At 37.4% G+C, this 19,976-nt stretch overlaps 1 protein-coding gene across 1 annotated transcript in view; it reads right to left on the bottom strand.

The window, feature by feature from the left end:
• Positions 1-7,176: 7,176 nt before the first annotated feature.
• LOC114658591 (thyrotropin-releasing hormone receptor-like) overlaps positions 7,177-19,976 on the bottom strand; it is an 85,066-nt gene continuing 72,266 nt past the window's right edge. The window contains exon 2 of the mRNA XM_028810616.2: positions 7,177-7,822. Within this exon, the coding sequence (XP_028666449.1) occupies positions 7,406-7,822 (417 nt within the window). The 3' untranslated portion in view covers positions 7,177-7,405. The remainder of the gene's footprint in view (positions 7,823-19,976) is intronic.

The raw sequence follows: 19,976 nt of genomic DNA, 5'->3' as shown, positions 1-19,976 counted from the left end.
CATATAATTCATTTCAGGGCTGTGGTCATGCAAAGAAGGAACCAGGCCCAGGTGGTATGTTAGTCAATTTCTGGATACTTTTTCCCACTCTCACTCAATCAGGGTGTATTTAGAGTCATCAGTTAATATATATGAGTGTCCAGTGCAACATAATAATAATAATAATAATAATAATAATAATAATAATAATAATACATTTTTATGGTAGACACAATTCTCTTGTCAAATATACAACAGTTTAGATTCTCTTTGATCACAACCAAACATTTTCTGTGAGCTGCCTGTCCATTCAGCGGTCTCTCTGGGCTTCAGAGGAGCAGCAGCTGTGTAGGTCACCTATAGAGCTTTAACTCTGGTGCCCCCTGTAATTCAGAGAATGATAGTTTTAATGCCTGAAATAATTTTCCTGCTTTGTTCCAGAGGTTAGTCACTAAATCTCTTCAGAGCCAATTTGTGTGTCAAGAAATTCCGCTACTTTATTTTTTTCTTCTTCTTTGCTTCTAAATCAAAAATGAGAGCAACTGGGCAGAGCACATCTGCTGCATTAGAGCCGCCATTATTCGACAAAATGTTAAGAGGAGCTTTGGTGTTTTGTCATGACTTTATGGAGTAAGACTCTTCTGAAAGCTCACATTGTGTGATTAGTGGGGTTCGTAGGCCCTGTCTCACATACCTGCTTTTAAGTTGTGTAAGGGGAAACAGTGTTAGTGTTTATAGTTGAAGGAGGTGTGGCAATCAACATACCCTAAAATTAGACTGACCATATGCATGGAGCTATAAATATTTAGGTTTTTTCAAAAAAGATTCTTTTGTTTTGTATACAATCAAAAATGTGCTTCTGTTACAGATAATTAGATTGTATTTGTGGTCTTATTGTATGTATTAATCTCATTGTAAATGAGAAGGTTGATGTAGTGGCTCAAAATTTAGTGCTGTTGTCCTGAATTTGATTTCCTGTATCAGTCACTGTCTTTGCTGAGTTTACACAATCACCCATGTCTGCATGGGATCCTCTCCAGGTACTCTGATTGTCTTTCCACATGCTAAAGATATGTGTGTTAATTTCATTGGTGTCACTAACTTGGTTGCATGTGAAAGTGGGACGTGGATGGACTGGAGAGTTTTTCAGGTTTACTTCCAGACCCCCATAACCCTAAACCAAATAATAAGGGAGAAGGCAACTGTATATGGCAGGAAAAGTTCACTCACATGCACAGATCGTCAATTTTTCACCTCTTCTGCCTACTGTTTTACATTTCATATTTAATCATGGAGCGCTGCTGCTTCGCAGTTAGGAGACCTGGGTTCACTTCCCGGGTCCTCCCTGCATGGAGTTTGCATGTTCTCCCTGTGTTTGCATGGGTGCTCTGGTTTCCTCCCACAGTCCAAAGACATGCAGGTTAGGTGCATTGGCGATTCTAAATTGTCCCTAGTGTATGCTTGGTGTGTGAGTGTGTGTGTGCCCTGCGGTGGGCTGGTGCCCTGCCCAGGGTTTGTTTCCTGCCTTGTGCCCAGTGTTGGCTGGGTTTGGCTCCAACAGACCCCTGAGACCCTGTAGTTGGGATATAACGGGTTGGATAATGGCTGGATGGATGGATGGATGGATGGATGGATGGATGGATGGATGGATGGATGGATGGATGGATGGATGGATGGATGGATTTAATCATGGTTTGGATTTAAAATTAAAGGCACTTCCTTCAAGAGGCAGTTTGCTGCCCCTGAGTTAGGCTGTTATTTTCTACATCTTAAGGTAAACAACAGGACATGCTGACTTTACAGAGAAATAGCATGAATTATCACTTATAGGATAATCTCTACATCCTATGTATATTTACATCTTTTCTAACAGAAAGCAAAGCTGGGTTAATGTCCCCATGAGAACTGAAATGGATGTGGTCCATGTGAAAGACAGCAAGGCCAGATCTGATGTAGCCCTGTGCAACAGCAACAATCTAGAAAATATTATAGTTAAACAGAGAAGATATATCAACACAACAAATAGTATAAAATGATCTGTTTTTGTATAAGAGGTCTTCTGTCAAAAGCACTTCATATTTTAGCACTCAGGATTAACATTTCTGTAGTTACAGTAAAATCAAAGATTCATGGAATAAATGATCCAGTAAGGAGGTAGCCTTGATGCCATTTTGCTGGAGTTAAACAGACATGGACAAGCTCTGCTGGGCTAAATGACTAGTTCTTGTTGTAATTATTCTAACTTGAAAAATGGTAACACTAAATATATAAATCCACTCATTAAAACATTAGAAAACTTCTCATGACAGCAGACCATTCAGCTCATCAAGCTTGTCCATTCCATGTTGAAGAATGTAAAGTAACAGCTGAGATCCAATGTGCTAATTCCCTTCATTATTTAAATAACTTAAATCATGTCCCCTCTTAATCTCTGCTTGCTTAAGATAAAAAGGTTCAACTCCTTCAATCTCTCTTCATAACTATTTGCCCAAGAAACAGCCTATTCACTCTTCTCTGGACTGTCTTTAGTACAGCTGCTATGTCATTTTTGAAATTTAAAAAAAAATCCATTACCTGGTTGAAATATTAAGACATTTTCGAAACATAAAAGATACTGAAAAAATCTTTTATGCACTTATTTCTAGTTGGATTAACTACTGTAATTCATTATTCAATGGCTGAATGTTCATATTGTTCTTCATGCAGCTTTCAATTAATTCAAAGTGCAGCTGCAAGAATCATTACAAGAACTGTAAAGTAAGACCACATAACTCCAGTTCATAAGTCATTACACAGGCTTCTATTTAAGCTTAGAGCTGACTTCAAAATCCTTCTTCTTGCATATAAATCCTTAAATGGTCAAAAGGCCCTGCTCACTTATCTGAACTTATCATTACTAACAAATAAGACTGTGTATTAAGGTCTCAAGATGTCTGCTTTCTTTCAAGTATGCACGAATAATAGATGTCTTCAGAGCTCTGCACAGGTTAGCAATACCATCCTGGAACGAGAGGGGGCACACTACAGCAGCCTTCTTTTCAATCTACGGTTCAGAGGGACATTGACTAGAAGACGAATGACAGAATTTCTGAATCTCTGCCACCAAGCCCCACCCCTTCTGGAAATCAACATTCAAAATCCATCTGGCACTAGAAGGCAGTTAGCTGATTTGACACACCACACCTGAGCAGAACCCTTAAGAGTACTTCTTTATTTTTCATACTTTAGCACCATCACATGCCTATTAATTTTCATCTTTCGTTTTCCAGATCTCACAAATTAAGCTGGGACCTGCTGGTTCCCAACCTCTTTTTGTGGTTTATGGAGGTCTCATTTATTACATCACTAAAGTTTCCAAGGATTACTAAAATAACAGCAAGAAAGAGGTCAATCTTTTACTTGTTAGGACCACAAAGCTGTGGAATGATCTAACTACTTATATCATAGATGTCCCTTCAGTCTCAGCTTTTAAATCCAGGCTGAAGACTCACAAATTTAATTTAGCATATCTTGACTAGAGCTGCTTATTAGCTGTGCGCATTGCATCTCTGCTTGTTAGTCATTTGTAGAAAAATATAAACATCACAATAATTATGGACTGTTACTAAGCATACTTTATTTTTGTTTGTCTTCTCAGTGCTCTGCTGTGGCACTTGGTGCCACTGCTCTAATGCCAAGTTGTTTTCCTGTCCATGCAAAAAACACCTGAGATACCAGGAGCCCTGGAATTAATTGACTTAAAGATTATGTCATCAGATTAAATGGCACAGAATTGACTCTATTGGAGAATATACAGGAGTGGGTATGTAGCCAAGTGGACGAGGTCCCCAGGTCTGACCGTGCCTGACTTTGTCGACTTTCTCTCTTACAATTGATTGTGGACCCTCCAGAGGTTTATTTTCTCTGGAGATGATGCTGACTGGAGTTTTTATTTTCCTCTCCTCCAATGTTAACTGGCCCATACTTCAACAATTAATTATGGAACAGGTAGCGCTGGACTTCATTTATTTTAACACGATTCAAACTGCTTTGTATCTTTATGAACTCATTATATAGTTAGTAAAGTCTGTATTTGCAATTTACTACAGGACTTATCACAGCACTCTGCACCTGCACTAATGAGAAAAGTATACGAACTTAAACTGAATTGAATTAAGTAGGAGTCAATCCCAGCTAAGCAAAAACCAACACTGGAGGAGATGCCAGTCCTTGAAACAAACTCACCCACCTCTGGGTAATCTGAAGTTACCTAATTAACCTAATATGAATGTCTTTGAGAAGTGAGAAAAATCAACAATCTGTAGACAACAAGACATTGCAATGTGGGGAGGATGGAAAATGAATCTGTGTCCCTAAAGCTAGCAGTGTTAATCACTGTGCCACCATTCCTAATACAGTGTATATGATGCAATAAAAAGGATATTGAAACTTTATTTCTTGCATCATTCTAAATCTTTCAGTCTTGAAAAATTTCTCATGACAGAGACATAAACAGAAAGATGGAATATTTAAACATTCTATGTAAAGTAGGTCACAGTCATTGACAATTTAAATCACTTCCCATTTTTAGGTTAAGGCTTGACAGACAGGTAGACAGCCAACAGTCAAAAATAAGTTTTTTCAGCCTGACTGAAATTTTTTTGTGATGTAAAATAACTAAAATGAACCCCAGTCTTGGAAAGCATCACTGTTTCTAAAGGTCAGTAAGAAGTACGTAAAACAATCCATGAATGCCGACATTGGCCTTGAATAATTAATAAAATAAATGAAGCCACTGGCAGTCAATTATATAGAAATGTTTTAACAAATCTAGATTCAAACGATAACCATATCTGTTGTTAACATTTCAATACATTTCTGCACAGTCGTAAGCAGCAAGGCAGACCTGTAAATATGTTTAGTTCTGGGAGATCAGGCGTAAATGGAATCAAATTATGAACAGTGTCACATATATTTGATAGCATTGTGGAAAAACAGTCTGAAAAATGAAAAAGTGAGTGAGGGAATATATGAATGAATTTATAAAGAATCACACTCTGAACATTCCAGATTCCTTCCCAGTGTAAATATCAAGAACGTATTAATCATTCATTTCCAATCTTTACGTAGGGTCAGAAATACAGTGATCATTTTTATATTTGATTTGCTCGCATTTTAACATTATTTTGGTGCTGTACACCATTTTGTACACTTTTTCTCCCAGGCAGCATCATTTTGTAAATTTATTCACATGGACACTGCCATCGTGTTACGCTATGTGAAATATGCCTTATGGCCTTAAAATGCACAGGAAGCAGCACCCAAGCTTTAATTACCTAAAGGGAAGAGATTCCACATAACATTCAATTTACGAAAAAGATTTTGGTTTTCACTAATGTTTTGTTTTGACAGCAAATCTGGTTTTACTCTTAGGCAAATTCTGAGGAAGAATCCTATGATATGTGTATAACGACCTTGGTAAATTTCTTCAAATACTTTTTGGAAAAACTCTAAAAGAAAGATATTCTATGATCTCTTCCACTCAATATTAACAAACTGTTGGACAGGACACTGCTTCTGTCCTGTTTGAATTTTACATTAAAATTATGCATGCTGCACTAACTGGTGACAGAACTACTGGACTATGAAGCAATATAGATTATCAGATGCTGATTTGTGCTATCTGCCTTAAGTTATTAAAATAAGCTTCATCTCCCCTGACCCAGTAATGGAAAAAGTGTATTTAAAAAAACAACGAATTGGCAAAGTCAATCATTTATGTTTTAATAGTTTAAAGCATAAATTGTCAGAAATACACCCAGTTCTTAAGTCAGCTAATAGAAAGAGAATGTCTAATGCTACATCTAGTCCAGGCTAATGAAACTGAAACTTCAAGCTGGTCCTAGCAGTGCAACCGGTCACAGCTAATGAGAGTAAATCTGAGTGGTAAAATTAAATTAAGCAAAAAGCATTTAAAATGAAATTGTTACAATTAACAAAAAATGTTCACAGCCAAAAATATGAACAGCATGTTGCACTAAAACACACTAGCAGGCCCAATCACTAACCTTAGAAAAAAAGAAACTCAATGGGAAAGCTTCAATGGACCCAGAAAGGTTTACCTCACTCACCTATCACAATATGAAAAGATCTGATGTAATGCTAACTAGCTCCTAAAGAGCAAATAGAGGCACACAGAAAGAATAAGAGACAAAAAAGAGAAAACGCACAGAAAAAAATACTGTGTGCTGAAAAGTCGTGAGCAAAAATAATGAGCAAGATGCATTGGTGCTGATAGAGTATTTTTGAAATGGCTGTACAATAAAAATGCCAAGGCTCTAGTGATTGTAATAAAGATTAGAAAGCATGATGATTCTTTTCTGTTTCTAAGGAAAACATGGACACTGTAAATGGTGTAAAAGAGTTCAAGCATCTCAGCAACATTAATCAACAAGAAGCACAATTTGTTAACATAAATGGCACAAATCATTAATAAAAAAATGTGTGACTATAAGGTGGGCAACTGGTAACATAAAAAGATAAAGCAATACAAAGAAATATCAGATATGCTTTCAATTGGCTGTTGGTAACCCTTTTGGCAGACAGAATAAAAGTTCTTTTCGTCTCGAGATACAGTCTGAAAATCAGTTCTGGCACATTCCCCATCAATTTTCCTTTCATGCTTTTTTATATCACAGCATCACATGGAGCTGGGGGTCTGTCCTGGCAGCAATGGGTATAAGCCACAAGCCAGTCTTGAACAGGACATAAGTCTATCATTTTGAGCATTGAAACTCACTAATGGTTCAGTTTAGAGCCATCAATTACCTTAACTTTGCTTTTTGAGATATGTCAAGAAATCAGAGTACTTGCAAAAACTTGCCCATATCACAAAGACATTGACTGGGTTGGGAATCCAATCCTGGTTCATTGTGCTCTCTGGGAACAATGCAAAAGTTTGTACCACCATGCTGGCCTCGTATTCTTTTCAGTACTTGAATATTGACAACAGAACTACATCTACCTTGGAAAGCAAAGCTAAAAATATAATCGTTTCCAGATTGAAATTACTGCTATTGAATCAAGTTCATGAAGATGGGGTTAAAACTGGGTATGGCATCACAAGTGGGCGCGATGCCAGCTACTGTTTTCCAGGCCAGGTACAATTATGATGAACACTGATTATCAGGGAGAAGCAACCTTCACCTTCAGTATGAATGCAAATTGTCAGTGTGCTAGCAACTTTTTCATGCATTTGACAATAACTTGCACCACAAATGTCCGTGATCACAAATCCATCTTTGCACACACCAATAAACTCAACAAGAGAAATGCAGCTTATTTTCCAGGTGTAGCATAAAAACAAAAACCAAAAAGAATTCAAAAACTGATGGGAAACCAGAAGCTTTCAATGTCTGTCTTCCCTTTATGTCACTTGCTCATTTTCTCATGCCACACTAAACCTTGTATTGGTGTCACTGCACTTGCCAGTAAAATTAACTTTCTTACTGGGCACTGGGTAGCCATTTATATCTTCCTGCTCAGTGACATCATGGTCAGGGCTTTCATGAGATGAATCCTTCATCACACTGTAGTAGACAGGCAGTGTATATTTGGTCTCTTTTTCTTGTCGTTGCTTCTTGCACTTGCACAACTTCTTGAATGCTGCTCGGAACTTCTGGGACATCAAGTTGTAGATGATTGGGTTGATGGCGCTGTTCAAATAAATGCACATTCTACAGAAGAGAAGGAACCAGGTGTTTAGGTACGGAGGGTCCATCAAGGAGTTGACCACCACCAGAGTGCGATAGGGCATCCAGAGCAGGGCAAACAGGATCACCACCACTGCTAACATTTTGGTCACCTGCAACAAAATGAAGAAAAAAAGAATTTAATTCTTATGAAGCAAAACAGCCAGAAACAGCATGTGTGTGTATGGGTGTATGTGGCATTAGTAAGACAAGTCATGGGGTGCTCTATTACAATAACATTATTAATTTTAATGGTTTTAAGCAAGGCCCACTGGCTTAACTATCAACAAGCAGCACCCGTGTCGATATGTGCTCTCATTTATTGCCTTATATATCTTGCAGTCATCTGTTCTAGTGTTGTGTGCAGAAAATATTTGTATCCAATATTACATATACCCTGCTGTTCTTTCTGAGACTCTGTGAAGCACCTTGAGCATGGGAAAGGCACTATATAAATAAAATATATTATTGTTATTATTAACTACTGCTAGCTAGCATGCCTCAAACACACAAAAGGCATATTTTATTAAACAGAAACTTTTGCTTTTTCAAAGGGGACGTATTCAGTAAGTTTTAAGGCTTTTGTTGTCATAGCTGGACCCCAGCCCAATTCACTTCCATTTCAAAATTGAAGAAGTATCTACATAGTTTTTTAAATGTACAAAAAACACTCCACTTTAGAGCAATATTTCATGTGGCAAATTACTATATTCAATGATTATGAAGAAGTAACTTGGACTTAAGAAATATCAAACTTATCCTTTAATCCTATCAATACAGCATCAGGTACAAGGCAATAAATCACCCTGGACATGCGTCCAGAAATCACTGGGTATTTTTATATTTAAACTCATAATTACTCATACAATTGTTGTCAAGTACGGGTCTGTACGGGAAAAACTAGAATAGCCAGAACAAATACAATCTGTACAGACACAGGCCGAGACTCGTATTAAGGACAATAAATTTGTGAGGCAGATGAGCTAACCACTGTGCCACCTTTACTTTCTTTCTTTCTTTCTTTCTTTCTTTCTTTCTTTCTTTCTTTCTTTCTTTCTTTCTTTCTTTCTTTCTTTCTTTCTTTCTTTCTTTCTTTCTTTCTTTCTTTCACAATCCATATCAACTGGAAAACAGACCCAAAAGAAAGCAGATGAAATGCAACTGAACAAAAGGAGATGTTTACATAGTTGTAAACTAAAAGCAGGCATGCACATGTTGTTGTAAGGAGTAGTAATGTGTTTTTTTTCCACCATTTTACAGCATTGTGAGACATTAATGAGATTATTCACTTATAATCTTTATATATAATCTTGATTTGGATCTTGATCTTTGTTTGTCCGCGAATTCACTGCCTTGTGTGGTGTTCCTGCTGTGTTCAGTAGAGGGCAGTAGTGATGGAGGAGGAGAGGAAGTGAGGGGGAGGATCGTTGGATGAGGTTGGAGTGTGGTGATTAAAGAGGATTGAACTAAAGGAGACTACATGCTGTTTGTACTGGCTGAATACACAACACCTTGGTTGTTACTTTTGTTTACAAACACTGTCGATAGCACTCTTTGTGTTTAGATCTGGCGTCGACACCGTGCTTTGTGTTTAGATCTGGCATCGACACCTGCTTCATTGTCGAGACTGTGGTTTTTTGTGTTTCTATCGACTGTCGTTGGCAGCACTTCGTCCAAATCAAATGTTCACCCACTTCTTGGAATCGGCAGTCAGAGCATATAAGTCGGGCACACTTCTGTGATTTTCCATCAGTCTGCGTTTGGAGTTCAAGAAAGAAGCATTGGTTCTTCCTTACTCTTTGGATTGCCACAAAGCAACCTGCGAGATTGGAGAAAGGTTGAGAAGAGATCGTGACAGGAAACGACAGCGTCATGAAAACAAGACGGACTGTGAACAGAGAGAAGCAGAAATGCTCCTCCACCACCACATAATTACTATTTGGACAGTCATTCCGAGTAGGCCGTTCCTATCGAATCAATGTCCAAGGGTTTTGTTTTCTAATTTTGTTTCCCTTATAAAAAATCATAATGCTGTGCGACGAAGGGCCCAATTCACGACTGGCAGCCGCGTTTAAACAGGGAGCCCTTCACAGACAACTTTAATGCGCGCAACGTAGTTGGGCGCACATGGCTAGTTACCTTATATTATTTAATTATATTAGTTTTAAGAGCCAGCACAGTGCTTAGTGCTGCTAGAGACTGGATGTGAGTCTCGGCCCGATCATTATCTCTGTAAATTTCCCATGTCTGTATAGGTAAAACATTGTATTATTTACTGTACATCATGATTGAAAGGAATGGAGTTCTGGTTTCAAACAACAGTTGAGTTTTAGACAGAGCTTTTAAATGAGATTCATCCTAGCAGTCTGAATATGCTACAGGTCACCAAATTATCATCCACAAATGGCACACTGCTAATGTTACTTCTCCAAGTGCCAAGTGATAAACAATCTACAGATGGAATGTTAAAAGCCTAGCATGACACCGTCCTGGACAAAAATTTAATTCTGGGGGCCTGAAGGACTTATTTTAATTCAAAGCCATTAGACCAAGGCTACTCCGCTAACATATCCCTTCATAGGACAGAAAAAATAAGTGTTCAAGAAGGTAGCAATGGCTGTGTGAAATAATAGAGGTAATATATAATAATAATTTAATAACATGGTAATACCTTAAGGTATAATTAGATAAGTGAGGGAGCGTGTTAGACTTTTGACAACATGGGAAGCTCCATCAATTCATGAAGATATAAAAAATGATTTTACATGTGTTCATTAAATGCAATGAATAAAAATAGGTTACTTTAATGAATTGCTTACCCAGAAAGTAATTTGCCACACTCAATTAAGAATGAGACAAATTGTGCTGGAGGTCTCAATATCAATAATAACTTGGGAAACATTTTATCTAATGTCTTCCACATATTTTATAGCTTTCTGTTTTGAGCTTTAAACAATAATTTGATAAAGAATACTATATACAAAACATAGGGTAAATGCAAAGAAATCGCACTCAAATCACTACCATTATTTTCTTTGTCTATGATTTGCCTGCTGTTGCTAAATAAAGAGAATATGCGATTGAGTTGCTCATTAGTTTTACGATTGCTTTAGAAAATAAACATTTCCTTTTACTACAAAAATAAAAGACTGCCCATATTTAATATGGAGTGTGTTTGCTTCAAACAACAGTGACTATATTTCAGACTGAAGTTAATAAATATAGATTATGTATTTTGACACAAACAAAATCATCAACTGCACAGAACCTTTCCTTATATTGTTGATGCATTTCAATGAACAGTATAAACACTTTAGGAAGTGGTGTATGTGTTTCAGTATACAGTGCAGATGTTGCACTGTACAGTTCACTACAGATTGTTTTGTGTTTTAGTACATTATGCATGCATTTCAATATAAAGCTATACACCGTACACGTTTCAGTACAGGAATGAGCTACATCATATGCCCCGTGACCTGGCATTACTGAAAGGGCATTCAACTGAATAAAATATGGAGGGGAATCTGATGATTCGACATCTCTATTGCCTGCTGGCACAATTAGACAACTGGATGATGTTGTGATACCACATGCTTAAAGTTAAAGTTTTTTAAAAATCAATTTCTATTAGTTGGTCAATTTGTACAACCAGTCCAAGTGATTTGGAAACACCTGAGGGACTCTGCCAAAGCACAGCAGCACAAACTTATACAGGTGTGTGACGTGGATCTCGCACATTCCCATCTCGAAAATGAGAATCATTCTTCAACCAAAAAGGAAGCTACAAAGTGTTATGCCAAATGAAAGTCTCCAAAAAGGACAACATAAACACAGTCCACATGGCTATTTTAGTTCAGGCCGACGTCCCTGAACTTTGCCTGCTGGTAAAATGTAATGTGAACCACCTGCAAGAATGGTGTTAACCAGGCCAGCAGACACGTGAGAATTCAAGAAACTACAATGAAAGTTAAAGTGTTAGGCTCAAAGAAACCTCTGTTGGAAATCCAAAGAGCAAGACTATAAAGAAAGTCAAAGTAAGGACTGCCAGTTGATCACTAGATGATGTGATATCACCAAAACTGAGATGCTAAAAGCGTGAACAAAATTAAGAAATGTGTGTACTGACTCATGACAATACAGTATGGATTTTTAATGTAAAGGATCAGGAGATGATACATAGTTTTAATCACTAATTTAAATTTGAGGCACCAAATAACAGGAGCAAAGATAAAATGCCAGGAAGTCTTTCACCGGAGCATTCAAATGCAAACACAGGGGCTTTATCTGCAAAATCAGATAAGAAATTGCTGCCATATCTGATCTTTTAACCTATTACATCGATGATGTCAGATGTTGCAACTTCTACCATCACCAGCAACCAGGAGCTGTGTCTTGACAACAGCACTCACAAGTTCCCTGCTTTTTCTTACATGTTTTGTAAACAAAATAACTTTTCCAAAACCCTAAATAGATAGAATCTTTAATAAAATAATTTCAGAGGAACCCACAAAAAGTTAATAAGAACTGCTGGCCACAACAATGGAAGGCAATGAGGTGTGAACCAGAAGATACAAGACTGAAGTTGTTTGGTAGATGCTTCCCTGAATACCATCTGGGGTTATAAAGCTGGATATCACTCTGAGGTGTAGAGTGAAGAGAAAAAGAGGCAGGACTTGTCCTTGTCATGCTCCAGTGTTACTCAAATCAGAAACAGAGTCCTTGAGCCTCACAAACTGCAGTCTGCCTGACAGATAGTCCATTATGTAGGAAACCATTGGCTCATCCACCTGCATATCTCTGAGTTTACCCCTTAACAGGCATGGCTGGATGGTATTGAAGATGCTGGAGAAACCAAAAAAACGTAATCCTCGCAGTGCTGCCAGCTTTTTCAGGTGAGATTAAGCCCTGTGAAGCAGACAGATAATTGCATCCTCCACTCTAATCTTTGTCTATTAGGCAAACTGCAGTGGATTCATAATTTTACCACAAGAGGACTCAAATAATCCAGGACTAGCCTCTCAAAGGTCTTCATGATGTGAGGTGTAAGTGCCACCAGTCTGTAGTCATTAGGTGAAGAGGTTTTCTGTGTTCACAGAATTATGGAGAGAAAATGACAAGGAGATGAAAAATGTAGTCAAAAAATGTGAACTTAGAGCAGGCAGGGATCAGAAAACCAGAAAAGACGGAAACACCAAACCAGAAAAGCATGGCAAAGGCCCTTATGCCAGCTTGAATTAAGTAGCCCTACATGTAATATTTGTGTTTATTTGTATATTCAAAAAATTAGATACTAGAAGCTGTTTGATGACATTTTATTTCAATGGGACATGACGACACAAGCAGTCACGTCACCTTTGTTCAAGTGGCTATCCAAGGGCATAGTGACACAAAAGGAAATGATGAAAGACATAAACAATCATAATCAGAAAAACAAATGTAAACATTAAAAAGAATAGCAAAACTGCATCACAGGAAGAACAATGCAGATGGTTACATTCTAAGATTAAATAAAAGATTTTGTATCCGACATATTGAAACAGCAGTAAACCAAATATATTTTATTTTCAAAATAAACCTTGTGCACTTTTTGTAATGTTACCAGGTGCTTTTCTGTGCCACTGAAGCAAATCATTTTGTCTCGTGTGTGTAACCACAAGTCTTCAGCCGACTATAGTGAGTCCCATGGAGGCAGCTCTTCAGATCAGAGGTAGACCAGATGGTAGTCATAAAAGCTTTGTCTTGACTATACAATTTGAGTGGCATTTCTTAGTACGCTTCTGAGCAGCATTTTCCGTGTGTGCATTGTGCGCTAAGGCATTGTGAGGAAGCGGAAGCGGGATGGTTGACAGCTTTCTTTGTTATTTTATTCCTGACTGACCATCACAAACAACAGAGCAAATTATGAAGATATTGACTGGTTGTGTGGCACTTTTGATACATAGACTCAACTAGGTCTACACACTCAGTATCATAATAAACTCTGTCCCTGCTCCCTAAAATTCTTTGTTATTATAGAATCCCCATGCTTCCTTTGTTTTGATTGTTGTTTGAACTGTGGGTGATTGTGATGTATCCAACTTTCATCCCAAGCTATAAAACACTTCTTACACTTCTGCAAGTCTGAAATCATTAACTCGAGTTTCTTCATGAATACCAAGTGAAGTGAGGCTTCATTTCCGAAATGAACATTCTGGTCGTCCAAAGTGCAAAGACTTAAGTTCATGTTTAAGTGCTTGTGAAGAATGGATTAATCTGACACTTAACAAATCCCTCAGTCTCTTCTAGTCCCACACCATCACTCTTTCAATTCTCCATCACAATTCACTCCATGGTGGTAACATTTTATATTGTTCTTGACTGGGATTAACTGTGAGAGAGAGATCTTGCTGTCATCTCTTAACTATGGGACATCAGATACAAGCTACTAGGTTAGACTGAACCTCTGAAGACATATTATTCTCTGGAGTTTGATATTCAATGTTAACATAAAAGCCTGATTTTACGATTTTCAGCATCCATGTTGACTTTGTTCTCAAACAAGAAACATACAGGGTGAGTCAAAATTATGCTAACACTAATGATACTGCTATGTATCAGAGGTGGGTAGTAACGAGTTACATTTACTCCGTTACATTTACTTGAGTAACTTTTTTAAAAAATTGTACTTCTGAGAGTTGCCTCGCAGTTAGGAGACCCGGTTCGCTTCCCGTGTCCTCCCTGTGTGGAGTTTGCATGTTCTCCCCGTGTCTGTGTGGGTTTCCTCCGGGCGCTCCGGTTTCCTCCCACAGTCCAAAGACATGCAGGTTAGGTGGACCGGCGATTCTAAATTGGCCCTAGTGTGTGCTTGGTGTGTGGGTGTGTGTGTGTGTGTCCTGCGGCGGGTTGGCACCCTGCCCGGGATTGGTTCCTGCCTTGTGCCCTGTGTTAGCTGGGATTGGCTCCAGCATACCCCCGTGACCCTGTGTTCGGATTCAGCAGGTTGGAAAATGGATGGATGGATGGACTTCTGAGAGTAGCTTTACTGCACCATACTTTTTACTTTTACTTGAGTACATTTGTGAAGAAGAAACGTTACTCTTACTCCGCTACATTGGGCAACACTTGAATCGTTACTTTTTTCCCTTATATACGCTATATTTTTGCCAGAGAGAAGCCGCCAGTGGATCTACTGCATGACTGTTTCACCAATCAGACGTAGCAACAATAATCACAAGACTCCATTTCACCAATCAGATGTAGCAACAATAATCACATGGCTCTGTTTCACAAATCAGATGTAGCCATGCAGTCACATGACCACACACAAACTGTGGCGGCATAGCGGCACAAACTCCTTACAGACAGCAGACAGGGAAAGAAAGAATACATGAAAAATGAGAGCCAACTCCTGCTGAAGCTTAACCATCACTTCACTGAGTGAAGAACAAGTATGTTTTAACCAAACATGCACAGACACAGACAGTCAAGGTAAAGTGAGACTTCTTGTACGTGCACAGCTGCCTTGTTCTAATGTTATTTTCTATCAGCTGTGTATTTGGAGGGCAAGTGAATATGCAGTATTATACCGTCAGTGTACAGTATATCTTGTCACTGTAAGTAGTTTGCACTGTTCAAACATACATGTTACCTACAGTAGGTATTGGCTTCAAAAGCTTTGTTGTGAAAAACTGAGATTTGGAACTTTGTGTTATTTGTGCATCTTTATTTTGTAAAGATGTTATTTATTTTTACTCATTTTTTATTTTATTATTTGGAAATAGCAGAATTTGCACATTATTTTATATTTTTGTCTGTCTTATTACAACATTTCTAAAAAATAAAACATTTATTATGATCAAATAGTTACTCAGTACTTGAGTAGTCTTTTCACCAAATACTTTTTTACTCTTACTTGAGTAATTTTTTGGATGACTACTTTTTACTTCTACTTGAGTAATATTATTTTGAAGTAATGCTATTCTCACTTGAGTACAATTTTTGGCTGCTCTACCCACCTCTTCTATGTATATACTTATATACAATTTTAGTGGACAATTTATGTGCTACATATGGTACATGTGTTGAACATGATAGCGAAGAGGTTGAGACATTCCTGTAAATCATCTTGCACATATGAAGTATGTTTTCTAAATAAATGTTTTCCGCCATTCAAATGTTAACACAATTTTGACTCACCCTGTATAGTAGAAGCCAGAACCATTAGAAACTTATTTGCGTAATTTAGTGAATTAACATTTGGTCACGTATGAAATCTGCACTGTATACAAACCCTTTCAGGATGAAACTCAATCTCCCATTGTAACATAAATGCAAAAGAAACAAAGCATTGAAAACCACCAAACTAGTAAAGCAGAGAAGTCCTTAACACCTGTAATAAAAGGCACATAAAATATGTTAAGCAAATATACTTAGTTAGCAATCGAACCATTAGAAAATATTTTAATGAGAACTAAAATTAAAGGAGTGAAACACACCTTTTGGTGCAGTCCAACAAATAGCACAATTATTGAACAATAATTAAATCACCACCATAAGTCAAACACCTAATGAGTCTACAGTATCTGCACTTTCCCATTGTTACAGGCGATGGGAAACACCTCACCAAACAAGAACTATGTGCTGTCCCCCAATAATGTATCTGCAGCCACTTTGTTCCACCTTCCCTCTATCCAACATGTCTGTCAAGGATACTCTTTAGTGCCACCAAGACCAAGAAAAGGCCCTAACTTGTATGTGGAGCTGCTATTCATCCTTTTGCTGTTGAAGTCTCCACTCTCCTTCTTTGTTTCTCTGGTGGTCACAACTTCTGTACAGGATGGGCTTCTACAACTTAGGTATGTAGACCTGACCCCCACCCCCCCACCCGAAGATCTCCCAGGTACCTGTCAAGAGCCGTCTGCAGACTGATATGATATTACAGTAGCTAACAGAGAAAGGAACTGAAGAACTGAGTATTAAAATTTTATCAACTTAGATATCAAAAATATGTCAAAGCCAGACTTGTTCATTCCAGGTGAATTATTTATTAGTGAAAACTGTTTTTGCAGGCTACTTAAAAGTCATCCTTCACATGAGCAATCCATCAAACAAAAGAATATTATGTGATATCTAATTATTAATCATTTTATTTTTTTTTACCTAGTTCTTCCTTATAGTAATCTGTTTATTCTCTGCAGGGAACCACACAGGGGCACAAAGCACAAGTAGGAACTGGCCTATGACAGGATGCCAGCATACTCATATTAGACCAGTTTATCATAGACGTCTTTGGACTGTACAGTTTAGAGGAAACCCACAATAACATGGGAAGAATTGGCAAGAGCTACACAGACATTGCCCGGGATTGTGGAGCCATGAGCAGTGAGGTACCATGCCATGTCACAATTTCATAGTAAACAATGCCCTTGACATCAATGCCAGGTCTTCTACCTGGGTGTCTGTATTAATAATTTGTGCATAAAAGATGTAAATCCAACTCTTTAGTAACACAACATTTTGGAATGTTCTTTGTGAAATATGTACTTCTTAAGAGATAAATTTGTTTTGGTAATCTGATTGTAGTAAATGCAAAATCTGCTCTTAATTTGTTTGCCTTGATACTTGGCTTAAAGAATGAGAGTATCCTTTTGTTGAAGATTCTACTAATATGTTTTTCTTTTATCAACAAATAGCACATTTTAAGATTAGCGCCCAAATGTCTACAAAAGCCCTGGATTGTATTAAATCATGTGGAATTTTAATATTAGGATAGTAAAACCCAATCAGATCTATTTATGTTTTCAATTTGTAGGCTTGCAGACCATACTTGTTACTCTAATCGCAATTGAACAACCTTGAATCTGACTGTGCTATGAATTATCTTGATGGATGAACCTTAATACTCACATAGATACATAAACAGCAACCTTTAGTAATAATGTTCTGTTCCTTAATGAACAATTTCACACAATTTTTATAATCATTATTATTAAATGATCCAAGTATTACTCGTGATTTTGACATTCAACACATAATTTACCTGTCCACTGGTCCAGTTTAGACTTAACGCATCTTTCGGGTCAGGAAAGAAAGCAGAGATTCTAGAGAGAACCCACATGGACACGAGAAGAATAAGCAAAATCCAAACTGTGAGTGAGAGCAGAAATGAATCCAAAAACGCTGCACTTGTGAGGCAACAGTACTGAAGACTGTGCCACTCTACTGCTCAAAATGGAAAAATTCAGCTGATAATTGCATTTCAACTCTTTTTTTAATTTATTTTTCATCTACTCTTACACATTTGCCAATATGTTTATAAGCAAGAATCAAAACAATGCGGCACCAAAATAATACCAGTGCCTTCTTAAAACTTCAAACAATTGCTACACAATGAGACTGATACAGATCAGTACTTCTGTTTAAACAGATACAGATAAAGAGATACCACACACTTTTAAATGGCCTTAACGGAAAAAAGAATATGGATCCATTGTCAAAGAAAGCTCTTGATTTGTGCAGTTCTAAATATTACTCCCAAAGAACAGATGGGATATAAAAACACAGAAAACTGAAGCAAAAGCAATTAATATATTCCAAAGTAATTTTTGTTTGCTTCTGCTTCAATTTGAATTATATCATTGACATTTTCAGCTGATTGCACTGATAAAGAAACTGCTTGAACTCACCTCTGCTCTCTGCAGTGCATGCATTCCATGACATTTTCTGCTCTTGTTTTAATTTGGGTATTTAACGTCAGACCTGCCTCCAATGTAGGTGTTGTACAAGTCCAAGGAGGTTCTGCTCAAGCTTTATAACTGACACTGGTGAGGCCTAAATTGGAGTACTGTGTGCAGTTTTGGCCTCCAGTCTAGATAAAGACTTAGATATGCTAGATAAAGTCCAAAGAAGAGTGACTGTGCTGATTTAAGGGCTGCAAGGGATGAATTATGAGGAAAGATTAAAAGAGCTGAGCTATTACAGTTTACGTAAAGAGGTGACATGATTGAAGTGTTTAAAATTATGACAGGAATTAGTGCAAGTGGATCGAGACAGTTACTTTAAAATGAGAACACAGACACACAGATGGAAACTTATTAAAGGTAAATTTTGCACAAAATGTAGGACGTTTTTCAGCACAAAATGAACCACAGACAGATAGAATAAGTGACCAAGTGGTGTGGGAGACAGTATAACACTAGACATGTTATTTTGGAAGAATTAAGTTGATAGGACTGGGGGGCTTTGTTGGACTCACTTAAACACAGCCTGCACTACTCCCCTACAGCAGATGCAAAAAGTGTCCTTTGTGAACATAAAGATCATTCTGTACTCAATGCAAGTGTCTCTTAACTTGTGTAGAAGAAACAGTCCAATGATGTATTTATCAAGCATCTTAGAACTACTTCTACGAAATGCACTAAAAGCCCAAGTAGGAAAGGAATTGGTCCTACCCACGAGTAGGACACGAGTAGTAGTTATGAAGGGTCTTATACCAACTCCCAGTGAGGAGTAGAGCTTGATATTTGATAATAAATTACATAATGTTTCTACAGCATCCTGAGCTATAAATTGACATTCATGCAGGCATTTTGTAGTTTCTTTAAAAATCATGATGACTCTTTGTAGTTTTCAGATCCTAATGTCAAGGCTTCATAGTAATTATAATTCAAAGGGATGTGATTACATTCAGATGAAAGGTTTATGCCACTCTCTTGAAGTAGTCTAGAGTCATGTATTGAACCTGGCCGCATGCAACAAATCAAGAATGAAACTGAGACACACACACTGAATGAGAGCTAAGCGTGATATCTTTATTTAACAGTAAATGATTCATTGCCAAAGTTCTGGAAGTTTTTTTTTCTTTTTTATCTTGATTTTAGGATTCTAGTTTGTTTTCTTTTTTATTTGACAGCACCAATATTTTCTGTGTTCTACTCTACTTTCTGTTATATACTATACATATGCTTTGCTAATTTTCCTTTATATTAGTAAAATGGCTCCCAAAAGCATTGGTAAATAGCCAATTTTTCTGACTGTTTTAGATAAGCATAAAGCATGAAATGTTTAATCAAAACTAAACTGTACTGGCTGCACTAAGTTGCAACAATTTTAAATGGAAGGGGAATTGGGAGAATTTGCAAAATCAAAATAACAAGCCAAAGGTTGTAACCATGAAAATGGGAAATAAATGATTAAACCCCAGAATGTGAACCATGAATCAAAGTCAGGAAACATTGAGGAATCTTGTATCTTGTAAAGGAACTGTAACAAGAGCCAAATTGTGTGGAA

This window comes from Erpetoichthys calabaricus, chromosome 10 (genome assembly GCF_900747795.2).
Source record: "Erpetoichthys calabaricus chromosome 10, fErpCal1.3, whole genome shotgun sequence".
NCBI classification, from domain to species: domain Eukaryota; kingdom Metazoa; phylum Chordata; class Cladistia; order Polypteriformes; family Polypteridae; genus Erpetoichthys; species Erpetoichthys calabaricus.
Note: the sequence above shows the minus strand (reverse complement) of the source record. Positions and strands in the feature narration are given on the sequence as shown.